This window comes from Camelina sativa, chromosome 9 (genome assembly GCF_030686135.1).
Source record: "Camelina sativa cultivar CO46 ecotype springtype chromosome 9, ASM3068613v1".
Lineage (NCBI taxonomy): Eukaryota > Viridiplantae > Streptophyta > Magnoliopsida > Brassicales > Brassicaceae > Camelina > Camelina sativa.
Genome location: NC_141888.1, coordinates 8726699 through 8744087, shown reverse-complemented (window position 1 = coordinate 8744087; position 17389 = coordinate 8726699). Strand labels below are relative to the sequence as shown.

Sequence of the window (17389 nt, the reverse complement as noted above, 5' to 3'; positions counted from 1 at the left end):
ACAAATTGAAGTTATTGGTATAACATGTTGTATATTAATTTTATAGGTGAAAATTACAATTAGGTTATGTATATTATCAATATTATACACTTAGTATTGTTTATATAGTGAATATTGTGTATAAACAATTAAGTTTTAGCCAATTAAATAGTTTGTTATTATTTCCTAAGATTTATGAAACAATAAATAGAGTTTTATTATTTTGTAAACAAATCTAAACTTTTCTTTTGTTATTTATTAGAATAGTTAAAATATAATAGCATTTTCGTAATATGTCACATCAGAACTGGTTAAATTTTTAACAACATAGCTTAAATAAGTATATAGATATATTTTTAAAATATAAACAATGTTGTATCCTAATTTTAATATATATTTGTTATTATTAAATAATTTAGATATGTAAATATTTAATCTTAGTTTTATAAATAAATTTAAGTTTTATAATTTTCTAAATAGTTTGTTATTGTTTCCTAAGATTTCTGAAACAATAAATACAATCTGTTTAATTATTTTATTACATAATTTCGAAATAATTTTATTATTATTTTACTAAATAATTTCGAAATTATTTTATTAATGATTTCTTGTAATCTAATAAATTAATAATTACTATTTTTTGGATAATCATTTTCAGGTTACAACAAATTAATATTAAGATTCTGTTATTATATTTTGTATTAAAATACAGTGGCATTTTGTGTAATATTTTACATGGAGTAGAGTTATTTGTTTAAAGGGTTGCTTAAATAAGTATATAAATGAAAATATGGTTGGTAAAAAATTTGAATGTATGAAAAAAAAACAAAAACTTAAATGCATGTGAATTTTATCATACCAAATCATCGAGAAGCAAACCATCGCTTATTCAAGTGTTATCTTGTAACTTTATTATACGATTGTTGATGTTATAATATTCAGAATGATCATCTTTACACACTTGCTTTGTTCCAGCTTTTGACTCCATGTTACTGTATTAAAAATTAGCCCTTCATTAACATATACACCATATACTGAGTAGTATTTTTTTAAACTCTATTCACATTAAAAAAAGAAAAATTAGCCCTTCATTAAGTTATACTTCATTAACATATACTCCATTACTTGTCGGAGTAGTATTTTTTTAACTCGATTCACAAACGCAAATCTTGCATCTATATACTGAACTCTTGTTTATGTTCCCAAAACTGCTTCTAATTAGATTAGGCGATGCATATTAATAAGACACATGTAGATCTTAAGTTGAAGTCAATAGCCTAGAAGCAAACAAAAACTGTAAGACCCCCAATTGTTGACTTTAAGCATTTCGTTATCTCGGGTGATCCATGCAATCTGAATGAGATTCAAGCAATCGGATTTTTTTTTCATTTATTTTTATTTTATATTAAAACTTGTAAAAGGAAGAGTCACATCTTATGGAGAACATTTTAAAGAAAGTTACATCTTACCAACCATCACCAGCACAGTAACAATAAGATAAGAAATAGACATCTTTTGTCATTATGACTCAAAGATTTAGATTAACACACTTGGATTTGGGGAGGCAAAGTCAAGCAGTTCTGTGCTCTGCTCGAACAGTAACATCTCCTCTTGAGGCAGTGTTACCCATGCTTCAACTCCTTGTCCGTCCTTAGAGTCAATTAACACGGTCACATTGTCTAGAATTGGAGAAACATTTCCAGTGACCCAAACCGGAAATCCCCATCCAAAGCAAGCCTTATAAAGAGGAATCTTGCACCAGCTGCTGACAACGTGCATGTCATAAAGCTCGTAGCTAAACTTGGTATCCGCCATTGCACCAAGCAATTTCAAACTTATTGTCAAACCTGATGACCCTTCCTCATGTTGAATCAAATGGGATAACTCCTCGTTTCTTTTTTGTAGTTCCTTAACAATTTCGACACTCTTCATCTGGCCTTTTCCATTCAAGGTCAGGGTGGAGTACAAGGGGTTACCCATTAGGTTTTCCGACAAAAGGGTGGGTATCTTGAACCGCAAGTTATTCGCTTGGTACAGAACTTTCTCACGAACTGTGTCTGTCGATGCAGCCACAACACATTTCCATATAAGTGAAGTCAAACTCTGGACCCGCGTAGGTCGAGGCACGGCATCACTAGAGACTTTGTTCCTGAGCTCTTCGATCTTAGATGCTACAAACACAAATCTCTTCGTGACACTTGTTCGCTTACCTTGCTGATCCTCCCCTGGAATTTTAATGGCCTCATTTGCTGGTGGATAAAGCTTTGTGGAAGAAAAGTCTGGATTGGCCACCGATTCGCTCTCTCCTCGAGCTGTGGCAGCCCAAGACTGGATGAAAGTAGAGAGAGAGGCTGCATCGGCGAGCTTATGGGCGATGCAGATTCCGATGGCCATGCCACCACACTTGAAGTAGGTTGCTTGAACAAGAAGCAATGGCCATGTAGGAATGGGCTCGGCATCTACAGGAAGCAGCTGTTGGAGGGATTTGGTATCTGGGGATCTCAGAAAGTCAGAGAGAGTGCAGTCAACGCGTGCGTCCACAAAGACAGCTCCTTCGTCGCTACTGTCGATGGTGACTCCATTGACTCTTCCAGCGAAAGGGTGGAATTTTGTCAAGGTCTCGGACAGGGAAGTTTTGAGTGTTTGGGAAGTTTGTTCTTGAGAGATTAAATCATCTTTGGTGTAGAAAAGAAATGCAACGGCGTAAACCGGAGGCATTAGGAGATCCATAATAGAGAGTTGAAGAGTTCGGAAATCATTTGGAGTTGGAGTTGATGGCTTTATGATCTCTCTACAAATGGTTTCAACCTTCACTGTATCCATCGGATGATCTTTCTCTTCTTTTCTTTTCTTTTCTTTTCTTTTGCTTGTTTTCCTCTTTGGACGAAGAGAACTGTGTTTCTTATAGAGCATCTGTTATTAGGAGGTCCCACTTGATTAAATTTAGATGAAAAATATATACACTGAAAAACAAAGTATACATACTAGGAGTCTAGGACTCGCGAACTGCATTTTCAAAATTGTTCTCGTTAAACCAGAAAAGGTATAAATTTTATATAGTAGTGTTAGATGATAATTATTATTTGAAAACTCGACTCAAACACTAATAAAGTTTTATACAATATTTATGATATATTTACAAGATATTTTTAGATTTTATATACGTATAAACAGGTACGGATCCAGGAAGAAAATTTTGTATGGGGCACATATAACATTTTATTAAAATAATATTAAATTTACATAATTATTTTTAATAAATATAACTTTCCAGGTTTATTTAAAAATTATTTTTATTTTGGTTAAATATATTTAAATGAAATTATATGTATACATATTATATATACAAATTTAAACTCAATGTTTATTAAGATAAACTAGTAAAGTCATAATATGTTAACTGATTTACTAGTTTTGCAATATCTTTTAAATTTAAATTTAGCCGTTAAAAAGAATAAAGAAGATTTCAATTTTGGTAAATATTAATATGTTAGTAGACATTAATAAGTAATAACTCGTTCAAAGTTTAGAGTTCTCTGTGTTTGAGTTTGGTTTTTGTTATCTCTATCTAGCATCAAAACGACGAGTATCAAACCTCTTACCTAAGATAATGGGTGGGGCACCTCTACCAAATAAGCTAGTAGAACGAAGTATACTTACAAGGATTTGAACCTTTTTAACAATCACCATATAGATCTGCCCCTACTTATAAAGTTAGTTTTTGCTTACTTTTATAAGATTACACACATATTAGCGGGTGAGTGTCGATCGAGACTAGCATAAATGAATGTGTTTGTGTTTCCTGATTGTTATGGTTTGATTGTTATTGTTCAGTATTATTTGTGTACTTAGTTGCTTGTGTGTATAGTTCGTACACATATCTATTTTGTACATGCAAAGAACAAAAATGTGACTGTATGACCATGACAAGAAAGAAAAGATAATCTACTGTCTTGTCTGGTATTGTTTGTTTGTAATTATTCTGATTGTTTTGGTTTATTTCTAGTTTTACATAATGGTTTATAAGGTTATTAGTTAATTAATTAAAAAATGAGTGTGGTCATTTTGGTACCTAATATTTAACTAATCAATTGCAAAGTATACCTTTTTTATTTATTTTCTAATTTTAATTTATAATATTTAATAAATTATATTTCAAATGTACTTTTTTAATAACAATGTATTTCTTTTTTTACAAAATATAATATAATTTAACATTGACTTTATCAAAAAAAATCAAATTTTATACTCTTTGTTTCCAACTTTATAAATTTTTTTCGCTAAACTAAAAGCACTAAATTTAAGAAACTATAAATGTATTTTTATATAATATAATATAATATTATTTAACATTGAATTTTTTAAAACAATTGAATTAAAGACTGCAGAATCTGAATTGTCATAATATACTGAAACTACCCAACCCATTTTTCTTCTTTTTTAATATAATAATTAACTAATAATCTCATAATCATCGTCAACCTAACAGCATTCAAATCAAACATCGGAAAATAACCAACATTAAACCATCAAATTATCCAACAAATACTTAAATAACCAATATTAATATTTAAAGACAAATCCAACAATTTAAAGAATAACATAAACTAAGTAATAGAACAATGAATCAACAAACTAAACAAATGTTCTAAACCACATCGTTCTATTTTAGCAAACCTAACAGCAGCATAAAACAAACAACCGATACTTTATAACATCCTCCTCTTCATCGCCTTGATTCCACGATCACACTTTTTTTTTATCTGCACCATAAACAACAATTAAGATGCATGATTATTATCATAAACACTCAGTGAGGCAATCCTCTCATTTATTGGGCTATACACACAAGCAAAAATATAAACACAATCAATACACAAAGAAACAAGCAAACCAGACAACAATGAACACATGTGTAGCCGCTGCACCATTGCGTCGACCGAAGCACTCCTTGCATCGATCGATGCAACGCTCATCGTCTCCATCAACTCCCTAGCTGCATTGACCGATGAACACCCTGCATCGATCGATGCAATCACGCGAAGCATCGCCGAACACAATCTCCTTCGACTCCTCTTGGCTCCGTGATGCTAGAAATGCCTTCCAAAGGCCACATACACCACACCAAACACTCTCAAACAAGTAAACAAACAATCAACAACCAAAATCACACAAAACACACATCTAATCGCTTAAATCAGTCATAGTCACACACTCACCTTTGAGAATGACGAATCTGATTCTAAAACCCTAGGGCGGACCTAGAAAAAAATATTAGTGGGTGCAGATTGCTCCTAGGTGGAGATGAACCCTTCTCATGTGACCATTTTTTGGGTAAACTCAAACCAATTTGTCACTTGTCTTACTTTGCCTAATGTAAAACTTTTAGGTATTTCTATAGTTATTGGGGGCAACTGCCACCACCAACCTCCTCGTGGGTCCGCCACTGCTAAAACCCAGGAAAATATCCTCCTAGCAAGTTCCTCTCACGTTCTCAGCCTCAGATCTCCACTCCCACAGACACATCTCACAAGAAAATGCTTAGAACTCTTCAAGAACGCTCACATGAACTTTTTAGATGTTTTTTCTCTTTTTTTTTGGAACGACAAAAGTGGCTAACTCTCCAAATCATCGAGTTTCTTCCTTTTATACCCGATCTTAGGGTTTTTCAAAATCCAAAACGCAACAATATATGCGTTTAAATTCAATCGTCCCGCAAAAGTGAACGTTACATCGATCAATGCACATCCAAAACGTTACATATACTAAATAAACATAAATTGTGTATATATATTTTTAAAAACCTGATAAAATGAAATAAAATAAAATCATATAAGATCTAATATATCATAAATTGTTTAAAAAATTCCACGTTAATCCACAAAGAAATATTTACTATTATTTAGTCAACAAGTTAGGTGATCACTGATTTGGTTAAATTATTAAATATAGTTAGCCATGTGACACTTAACCTAAATGAATATTTTTTTCAATTTTTTAAATTTAATTTATTTTAGTATTATATCAAAGGGATGAAATATATTATTTTATTTTCTATCCGCAGGTACATTTGGTAATATAATATTTTATCTGTAGGATTTATATAATTAAATCATTGTCATTTGAAGAAACACCAAAATTTAAAGTTATTATTTGTAATATCCAAAAAAACATATTTAAAATAATTCTAAAAAAAATTAGTATCAATAATTTATATATTTTAAATACTTTTAACTTACTAAAAATAAATAAAGTTTTGCGGAATATGTTATGGAATAAGTTAGAGTTTACATAAATATAATTATATAATATTTTACGGATTTTGGTATATTAAAATACACAAAAAAATTTAGTTTGTTATCAAATAAGTTAACGAAAGATGTTACGTCAATTTTTACCGGTACCAAACACAAATTTAAAACTATAGAATCTAAATATTAATTAAAATTTATCAAAACAAACATAAAAATGGTAGCTTTCTTTACCCAGTAGTTGGTCTAGGGTTCATTAATGGTTCTATACCTGGAGGTCTGGGATTCGAACCCTAGATAATGCAATTTATTAATTGTGCGATTAATGGAGACAAATTACAGATGATCTCCAGTGATATGCAATTATTGCCGTTTGCTGTGATTTTACATATAATTGAAGGTGAACATAGAAAAAAGTGAATCTAATAGAGTTGAAAGGAATTGTCCATAATATAATCATATGTAATAGTTTTCATAATTTGCCATCAATAATAAATCTAGATGATGAAAAAAAACAAACATAAAAATACAATATATATTTTATAATAAATATTAAAATAAAATCAAAATCTTGTTATTTTTATTTAGTCAACAAGATACGTCTAGTTCATATAATGAAGTTTACAGCTGGCCCTCTGCTTCAATAATTAAGGAACTAAAAAATCGTACACGTGATACAAGTGATATGATTGCTGTCAAAGAAAAAAGAATTAAAAATAAAAGAAGATTGATGATACAAAATTTATAGGATGTGATTTAGGGAGGAGAAAAATGTCATTAAAATCTTCAAGTTAGTATTTTCGTTGATTTAAATCACGAAGTCTTCATTTGTTAAAAAAAATCTTCACTTTTTTCTTGACTTCTTTTTAAATCATGAAGTTTTGTTGACCTCACCGTTTGAAGCACAATATTAACTGACCAGACGGAGATATTAAACGGGGTTAATTAGGCGTTGACGAGGTCCGTTAGTTGGTAAAACGACGTCGTTTTCTTCTTTAATTACATCCTCAAATCAAACCCGATTATCAATTCCTCCCAAAATTCCCAAATCACAAACCCTAATTTGAGATTCCTCCTTTCTGCTTCGATTAGATCTTCTTCTTCGAATTCAACTGATGACTCCGGCTCCACAAATACACTTTGATGGCACTCCATGGTCAAACGAAGCTACCACCGATGTCTCTGAGCTTGAACTCATATGTTGAATTCGAAGAAGAAGAGAGAAATCAAAAAAGAAAAGAGATTAGATTATCGATTTCTCAATTTGGGGGAGTTTAGGGTGTTATAAACAGCGTCGTTTTGCTATTAACAGATCTTGTTAACAGATCATTAACCCCGTCTAATTTTTCCGTTTGGCCACATTACGTTGTGCCTCAAATGACCAGGTCAACAAGAGTTTACGAATTATTTGGAAGTCAACAAAAGATTGGTGTTTTTACCTCTAAATTCAGAGTTCATGCTTTAAATCAACGAAAATGCTAACTTGGGGATTTTAATGACATTTTTCCATTTAGGGAAGATTACAATTAGGCTTGCGAGAATTACCCGACCCGAAATTTCTGACCCGTACCGAACCGAGATTTTCGGTTTCGGGTAGGCTTCGGTTAGGAGAGTTGAACCGATCGGAAGCTTTATAGACTACTAGATGTTAGCTCACGCTACGCGTGAGTTCTTACAATATCGTTATTCTATTTTTAAAAAATAATATAAAATAATATGTTATTAATATTTTGTTTTTTAGTGTACATCAAAATTTAAACACTACATAATATGAATTTAACTAATGTAAAGAAATCAAATTTTTTTTGATGATAATATATTTAGTGTAATTAAGTCATATTGTATCTTACATGCCATATGCCATATATTTTTGTAGTTGTAGTCATATTTCAAAATAATTGTGATATATATTTTCATAAAATTTATTTTATGATGTAGTTATGCATATAATTTTATTTAATTATGGTGATAGCTTAAAGAGATTAAAAATAATTAAATTAAAAAAATAATAATAATAAATAGTAGGTTTGCAGTGTCTCATACATATATAACTAAATGAGTCTAACCATAGATTATTAGACTAATAAATTTTCCAGAAAATAAAATAAAAAACAGCAACTACTTTATTAGGTTATTATATTAAAGTCTTTAATTGTATCTGGACTTTGATTTATATGAAATGATAATAATTCATATAGAAAAAATAATTAAACTATATATCATATATTACATGTATATCCTATTAAAATAAACTGAAACTTTTATTAAGTTGAGATATCATTGATTAAATCAAGGAAAAATAATGATATTGTAGATTTATAAAATTTCACTATGAAAATTTTAAAAAATAACTATGAATAGATTAGAAAGGCAAGAAATATAAAAGAAATATATTATTTTATATAAATAAAATAAAAATTGAAAACAATTTTAAATATGTATAGTACTTTCTAAATTAAAATATATAATCAAACTCTTACAACACATATGAGATATAACAACATTTGATATTGGTGGGAGAGGAGGAGAGATTGATTAAATATAAGATGATAATCCAAATAGATAATAGAGATAAATCTTTAAAAATAAGAACAATATAAAATACATATCATGTAGTCTCTAAAATTAAAATTTAGCATTAAAAATTACATTGATATTTTTTTGATTTTTTTTTGTAACCCATACAACAAAAATAAGAAATTGAAAACAAAAAAAAAATGAAAAATAATTTGAGGTATTATGGAAGAGAATGTGAGAAGTGGAAGAGAATGAGAGAATGTGAAAATGAGAAAGTAAAAGAATGCCAATATGAGAGAATGTTTATTTATATGATAAGAATTGATGGAAGTGACATTTAGAATTATGGAGTTACAATAATAATTTATTGTGCTTGAATAAAATTGAATGGTTGAATATGATTAATGCATAATTTATTTTATTTTCAGTTATAATTTTATTTTAATGTGTGAGTTAAATGTATTGTATTAATTAAGTCTTAAATATTGTTTAAAGCAATTAAACAATTAGAAATCAAATAAAAAATAAAAAAAATTAGAAAATATTAAATGAAAATCAATAATTATATATATATATATGATTTCGGTTACCCAAGATTTTTCGGTTCGGTTCGGATACCCGAACGGTTAACAGAAAACATCGTCTTCCTCCACTTCTTTTGTCGGATCTGCTGGTTTCGTATCGGCGACCATCAAATTTCTGTTGATTTTAAGGTTTTGCAAAGGTTACAGATGAATAAAACACAGTGTTTTTTTTTTTTTTTGTCGGCAAACCACTTTCATTAAAATAAGCCCAATAAGGCAATGTGAAAGTGAGATACAAGTGAAAAACGGAGCCCAACAGATAAAACCCACTCGTTAACCTAATATCTATACTATTAAAGCTGAAGTACTCACTAGACTCAAATTGGACCATGACTTTGTTTTGGTACGTTTTTTATTAAAAATGATTAGAGAATCACTTAATTTAATTAAATTATCCTATAGTTTTGATTTCACTAAATGACGAAAATACCCCTTGCTCGCCCATTTAATTACCACCGGGTCGGGACGCGGATCCTCTTTAACCCGGTAATAGAAGAAAATAAATCCGCGGATCTGTTTGTACTCCAAGTTTATAATATTCGGATCCTGTATGTTGTTTGGTTCAAGAATAATTATTCCCGTCACCAAACAGAAGTATAATTCCTATAAATAAGGAAACTGGTATCCGAGTATTTAATGGCTTCGGTAATATCAAATATTAACTACTACCATACTTAATCCCTATAATTATTACGAATATTAATACTTATCGATTGTATTTTTTTTTTGCTTCCAAAATAATCAATAGATTAAATACGAAATTGTATATATATGTAAACTTATTTGATTTGCTTTTATATTGTGAGATATTTAAGGAAACAACAAATCAACTTAATACAATTAAATAAAAACAAATCATCATTTAGTTTATATTTTTTAATATTTCCTTAACGAAATTATAGTAATTAATTATGAGTAGTATAGATGGAAAGAATTAAAAACGCATAAATTATATATATGTGAAATTGTAAACTAATTTACAGAAATGGTGTACTGTATATCCCACATCGACTAAATATTTTGGAATATGGTTCATAATGACTATAAATATATGACAAAAATGTTTTGAGTACAAATGAGCAGGAAGCTTGATTTATCAGGTATCCAAATTTAACAGTTTAATTTGGTTCTATATTTGAGAATATTTATGCTTTTAAAAAGTAAACATATTATAATATATTTATGTTTTTAAAAAAAGTTTTAGATATTATAAATATTTAAATTTTTATAGAATGTTTAAATTATTATAAATATTTGAACTCCGTCGAAAGTTTAAAATATTATAATATATTTAAAGTCTATAAAATATTTAAATAATATTAATATTTTTACTCTTAAAAATTTTAAAATATAAGAAAGTTTGAGTTAAACCTTTTAAAACAGGTATTTTTATCAAACTATAAATTAAGCCATGGAAGCGGGGTGTATCTATCCTCTTACAAAACTACTATCTGATATTGCGGAGTGTCTATTCTCTTAGACAACTACTATCTACTATTTCGATGTGTCTGTTTCCGTGAAAAGCTACATTTTACAAACTACTTACTCTATTAGGATTTCTAATTTACTATATAACCCCAAATATACAAATAAACACTATATAAACAAAGAAAAATGCACTAACATCGAGGTCTCTTCTCCGCAAACTTTCTCCGACGCCGGTGTAGCTCCTGCTCACCGGCGTCGGGATCTCTTGTCTCTCTACCTTCTTCTAATTAATCTTTCTCTCGTTTATTTAAGCTTTTCCCCGTTTTTAGTCTTGTTACAAACCCCCCTGGTCACCTTAGATCCCGGCGAATCTCCGATAGACAGTGACAAAGGGCGACGGTGGCTTCCAGTTAACCCCCGCACCTTTTCTCTGATTGCTTCAACCGGTTTAACAGATCCACAAATATCCGACATGCACAACCTCCGATTGGGATGTCGTTTCACCCCTGGAAAAGCCTCTATTGAGGCACCAAGCTTAGCAGGCGATTCGGTGGAGACGTTGGAGGCACACGACGTCCCCTTTTCCATGTCAAGAACCCATCCCTCCAAAATTGAACTGTCGATGTGGATTCTCGATCCAGCCCCGTATAACAACTCTGGCTTGTTTATGCTGAAGGTTTGTTCACCGGAGATGCTCAGTCTCGTGCATATCTATTCACCCTCTCCGTACAACCGCTGCCGCTCGTTCAATCTCGCTAGGTCAACCATCAAGAGCTTCGGTCTACTTTTGATGGGCCTTTTCCTTATTGTCGGCCCATTAACCTTTCAGCAGTCTAAGCCCATGAGCACAAAACCCAGGTCAAACTTTTTCTACATATTTTCTAAGCCCACTTTCATTGTCTCCTCGTTATTTGGGTGGTAAGGACAAAAGCTCCCTTATACATCGTTTATCGATAACTTTGATGTGGGTCTATGAATGTCAATTGCAATCCCTGGTACAAAGCAACCCGTTGTATATCAATCTTCATCTCAGCGATTGGCTATTGGGAATTCTGCCTTTGTTTTCAAACAACACTAATGGAGGGAGGAATATCGGCATTATGACTCCGCCTCTACGGAGCGGTGGTTACCGAAATTTCCTCAACCCCATGTCTCCATATCCCGTGATCTCTGAGCCTAAGCATGTACAATCTACCAACTTCAGGGATATCTTCCACACAATGGTTGGTCCAGCTCTAAACATCTCTAAGCCCAGGTACGAGAATTTATTTCTCTTGTTGACGCCTAATTTTAACCAATGGTGTGGTCAAGTTTACGAACTCTGTGGATTCCATTTGAGTAGTAAAGCATCATTGTTGTTGTGGCGTCTCTCTCATTCCTTGAGAACCTTGGTTATAATATCCCTTTCGGTTTTGACCCATGAATCCTATTGCTTGATGTTCTTTGGTAATTGGATACTATCTCCATTTTGTCCGAGTTTAGTCTACGACTTTGGTTTGATCAAGGTCAATCTCTACTCTATGGCAACTCTACCAAACATCTTTAAGCCCCAGAGCTCCACAAACCTTGCTCGAAAACTTGTCAAGCTACCACTTCGTGTAGGCTTCCTCAAACCGGAGAGAAGTTTCAGCTTTGACCCCTTTTTTAACGCCAACCAGTCTGATGACAGTGGCAATATCCTCATCCGTTGGCTTGTCCATGGAAGAGCTATCGACAATCTTGATCTCACATGTACCAAAACTCCTTCAAGAATTTGGCTCAAAGCTCTCAAGAACCTATTGCCGATTAATCCTATCTTTTCTTTGTCTCTATGTTGTTTTGGCATTGGGAAATGCCTCCTTATCTTGTATTCTAAGCTTTGTAAGAACCTTGCCTTTTGATCAATGAATGCAAGTTGTTTATCAAAAAAAAAAAAAAAAAAAAAAAAAACAAAGAAAATAAGTCAAAATAAATAACTATATTACAAAAATACAAATTACAAAAAAAGTAACTAACAAAATATATAATCTCGTGCTGTAGCACGGAGTATCACCTAGTTCTAAAACTAAAACAGCTAAGCACAAAGGTTTTGAAAGGGACACGTGTTAACACGAAACACAGTGTTTTATTAAAAACCAAATACTTTTGTTTTTTTTTTCGTTTTAATTTTTGTACTGGGCCTGGCCCAACGTTTTTTTCTTTTTTTCGACAACCACATTTTAAATTTTGGTTTGGTTTGTAGAGACCCGGAACCGAACCAAACCAAAATCAATTTCGATTATCTTTGAACATATTTTTAAAAAACCAAAAATCCGAAAACCCAAAAATCTGAAAAAACCGACCCAACCCGTTTACCCGAACTTGCAGGCTGAATTACAATAGCTAGTTTGGAGCGTAGGAAAATGTGGTTTGTAATGGTCAGATAGCCTTTTTAAAGTGTTTTAAGGAAAACGAAGTTACGAAACATGTCATTATTATAAGAGAGAGAGTATAACAATTTCTTTACTAGATAACTAAATTGTGGTGGATTTATGTGATACTAGATTCTGACCCGCACATACGTGCGGGGTTGATTTCAAAGTAAGTCTAAACTGTATCCTAATAGCTATTCCCTAGTATAATATTTTCTTTACCCGTAAAAGTTCGTCCCTCTAAACCAAAATAGTAAATATCTCTAGTTGCTCAATAAATAATTTTCTCTCATTTATTAAATATATTTCAAGCTAAAATTAATTAATTCTAATAATAAATAGTTTAACCATAAATACAATATGGTTTCAGAAAACTTAAATTTTGATAATTATGTCATATCTATTACAAATTATTATAAGATTTTAATACTATATATTATCTAGATAAGATATATAATTTGATGTTTTGTGTATTTTGAAAAATATAAATATATTTAGTTATCCAAATTTTCAAATTCTCATCTGCTATTCAATCGGAAATAGTTTACAACATGTATTTTAATTTATGAATTACCGTTCACCTCTCATACCGTTAGTTGAAATAAATAGCTCTACGATTTTTTTTGAATATATATTACTATCTCTTCCCTCTTGTATTTCCTAAAAACTTTTGAAGTTATTATAAATCATATGGATGCATTTAATTTACTATGGCAATGTGTGGTATCTAATGGATTATATAGGTTGGTACTTCTTTGGCTTCATCGATTTCTAAATATTATGTATCACAAAATTTTTAAATTTCTAGTGGTTATTTACATTTTTTGACAATTCTTGGTTTCGTCTAGTTTTTTCGCATCCTATTATGTTTCCATTGTACTTTTAACTTGAGACATTAATAAAGTAAAAAAAATTATTTCCAAAATTTTTGTTTTGTTCCCATTCTCGATTTTTTTTATCTCCAATTATTGTGCATGTTTGCTCTATATATAAAATCGATGAAGTGAAATTGATGAAAACGAATCACCTGAGTAAATTCTTTCTAAATTCTTCACGATTAAAAAATATTAAACGATTCTGAAGATGTTTGGAACCATTGTAGTGCGAAGAGCATATATACACTTGTTTACTTAGAAGGTTATGACTACAATTAAAATATCCACCAGAAATTAGCTTATATTATATTCTCTAAACATAAAGGTGTATTAACATAAATAAGAAGACAGTTCTGACTTCTCCTTATAAAAAATTTATATAAAAATAAATTTTATAAAAAAAAAAATTAGAACCCAAAATTAAAAAACATAAGAGAAACCATAAATGAATAAAAAACAATATTTCTAACACCATACATTATAAACATACACTAGGAGTTAAGAATGGAGTTTGATGTTTTGATGATAAATTCTCTCAATTTGGCCAATATTCACAATCTGGAAATAAATAAAAATATTGGATTAGAAAGTATTTGAAAAGAAAACAGATACAAATTAAGTGAAAACATCTATGAAATCTTTATATTTTTTGTGAATGGATCAATAAATCGACTTGTGATCAAGTATTGACCCTGCAACAAAAACAATAAGAATATGTGTAAGAGGTTAGTAGAATTTGGTAATATACATCTGAGAAAGTAAATTAATTGATTTACTTTTAACTTCCCACCTGAAATTAGAAGACAACACCATAGGCTTCTCCAACTATACTTTAAATCCTACATAAACACATCATAAATATTAGCTTATTTATTTAAATTATAACTGAGAATATATAATAATCATAAACTAAAAAGGAAAATAAAAAGAACATCTAAACATATAACAATCTAAAAACAAAATAAAGAACAAATAAATTTTGACGACATAAAATAAGGTTTTTTATAAAGAACCTCTCTGTTTTGGGTGATTGATTTTTTTCGAGTATTGAGTTATTGTGAATTGACTTATTTATAGATACATAGTCGGTTACGTTATTCATAGGTTTGTCAAGTTTTGATAAAAAACTAATCTTAAAATATCTATAAGATTTGATTGTTTTTAATGTTAATTGTTCAATCAAGGAATCTTTTATATACGTTACTCCTTAAAATATGCTACATTGATCATATGTTAACTATCCGAAATTTAGGTGTAAAATGTCAAACTGATCACTTATTAACTATATATTTACTTATAAGAAAGATATTCTAAAACTGGATTTTCCTAATCTTAACAATATAATTTCAATTATGTTATACGTTACATAATGGCATCTGGTGTGCTAATTATGTGGGTAGATTTGTTTAGCTTTAATGGCATCTGCAATATATTATCGTTACAATAGTTTTATTTTCTATATATAGATTTTTTTTAAACCGATTTATTGGGCAAACTTAACACAATTAATACCTGTTTGGTTCCGATTTTGTGGCTATCTGTTTGGCTTCAAGAATTAGACATATTTTTATTCTTATTTGAGTGACATTTAATGTAATAATCTCTTAATCTATGTATACTTATTAAAAATGCTTCCCTTTTAATAGTATAGATAATTACGGAAGAATGATATTGAAACAATCCGACTTTTCTTTTTATAATTAATAATTAAATACAATATATTATTAAGCATTCCATACTACTTAATTAAACAAACCAACCCCCACACACTAACCAACTAATAATAAACCAACATTCAATAACATGCACAACGAAAACATATCAATAATACAAAACCAATACAATAACATTTCTAACCATTCTATCCAGCAACCTAACATAACACTAACCAAGGTTCCAATAACATATCCAATAAATCCAATATCACACAAACGAGATCCTAGATCATCCTCCTCCTCATCGCCATGATTCCACGTCACATACCTGCACACCACAAACAAAAATTGAGATGCGTAAGTATTATCATAAATACTTAGTGAGGCCGTCCTCCCATCTACTAGGTTATACACACAAGCATTTGAGACCCTCATGTTTAAGCAGAACAAACAACACACAACAATACATCAAACCAGAAAAATCAGTCTCGGATGAGACCGGTGTCGACCGACACTAAGCCGGTGTCGATCGATGCTAGGAGCCATGGTGTTGACCGATGCTTGAACGGTCTCGACCGATGCCGACACAAACGGTATCGACCGATGCTCGAACGGTGTCGATCGATGCCATACCTGCAGACGCGAACTGCACGAACATGAACGTCGAATCCCGATGTTGTCCCCAAACTCACCCAAATGACACACAAACCTATGGGAAACTCGAAAACAACACACCCAAGCAAGCAAACACCACAAATAGACAAATAACAGCCAAACAAAAGAGATCTCATGCTTAGATCAACCATGGTCAAGCACTCACCTCTTCTGCAGGAAGATTTGATTGAGAAACGGTGGAAACAACACCACAAGAAGCATCTCCTTCGTTCCCAGAAACTACACTCCCTTCCACAGCAACAGATCTCCCCAAAACCTCCAAGAACAAGCCAAAATCTCTCAAGAACACTCACAAAACTTTCTCTCCTTTTTCTCTTTTTTTTTCTCACTCAATGGCGACCAAACACACCATCAAACCCTTAATTTGTCGCTTCTCCACTTATATACTCGGTTTAGATAACTAAAGCAAACCAACCAAACCAAAATCGCAAATTAAAACAAACCTGACGAACCCATAAATAGTGGTGTCGATCGACACACCCCTGGTGTCGGTCGACACCAATCCCAAAATACAAAAACCGGTTTGCGGATGTTACAATTCTCCCCCACCAATAAGGATTCGTCTTCAAATCCCGCAACACCGTCCATCCGTCAAGGATCTCCGCGCCACCGTCAACACGGCCTGCACGTCCTCCGACCGGACTGAACACCGTTAGCCAAGGTTTCCCGTGCACTGTCGCAACAGCCCGCACACCTCCGACTGAACCATGAGGTCTCCCTCTAGCCAATATACTCACATCCTAGACGCTATTTGCTCACAACTCAGTGCTTCCCCCGTCCGTGGTTGCAACCAACGAATCATACCGGCTCGCTATCAGGCTAACCACCTTAAGCTACGACATCTAGGAAGTCACTCACACTCCCCCCGCTCTCAGGTCGCAACCTTCGAGACATACCGGCTCACTGCCAGGCCATAGCCTACAGCTACGGTATCCAGGGAGTCTCACACGCCCACTCCCCCCGCTCTCGGGTCGCAACCCTCGAGACATACCGGCTCACTGCCGAGCCGCGGCTCACAGCTATGGTATCTAGGGA

The 17389-nt window shown here is 31.8% G+C and overlaps 1 protein-coding gene, 1 long non-coding RNA gene and 1 pseudogene across 3 annotated transcripts; 1 reads left to right on the top strand and 2 right to left on the bottom strand.

The window, feature by feature from the left end:
- Positions 1–1337: 1337 nt before the first annotated feature.
- Positions 1338–3002, bottom strand: LOC104710747 (BAHD acyltransferase BIA1 pseudogene; annotated as a pseudogene). Its single transcript, XR_015567358.1, has one exon. The product of XR_015567358.1 is annotated as a BAHD acyltransferase BIA1 pseudogene (transcript).
- A 1511-nt stretch (positions 3003–4513) lies between these two features.
- On the bottom strand, positions 4514–5112 carry LOC147937932 (uncharacterized). Its single transcript, XR_015565546.1, has 2 exons — positions 4874–5112; positions 4514–4742 (listed from the first exon to the last, which is right to left on the bottom strand). It is a non-coding gene; the product is annotated as an uncharacterized LOC147937932 (long non-coding RNA).
- Positions 5113–11721: 6609 nt separating this feature from the next.
- On the top strand, positions 11722–12639 carry LOC147937931 (uncharacterized). The gene has a single exon (XM_087465362.1). The coding sequence runs from the start codon at positions 11722–11724 to the stop codon at positions 12637–12639; it is 918 nt and encodes a 305-aa protein (XP_087321488.1).
- The last annotated feature ends 4750 nt before the right edge of the window (positions 12640–17389 follow it).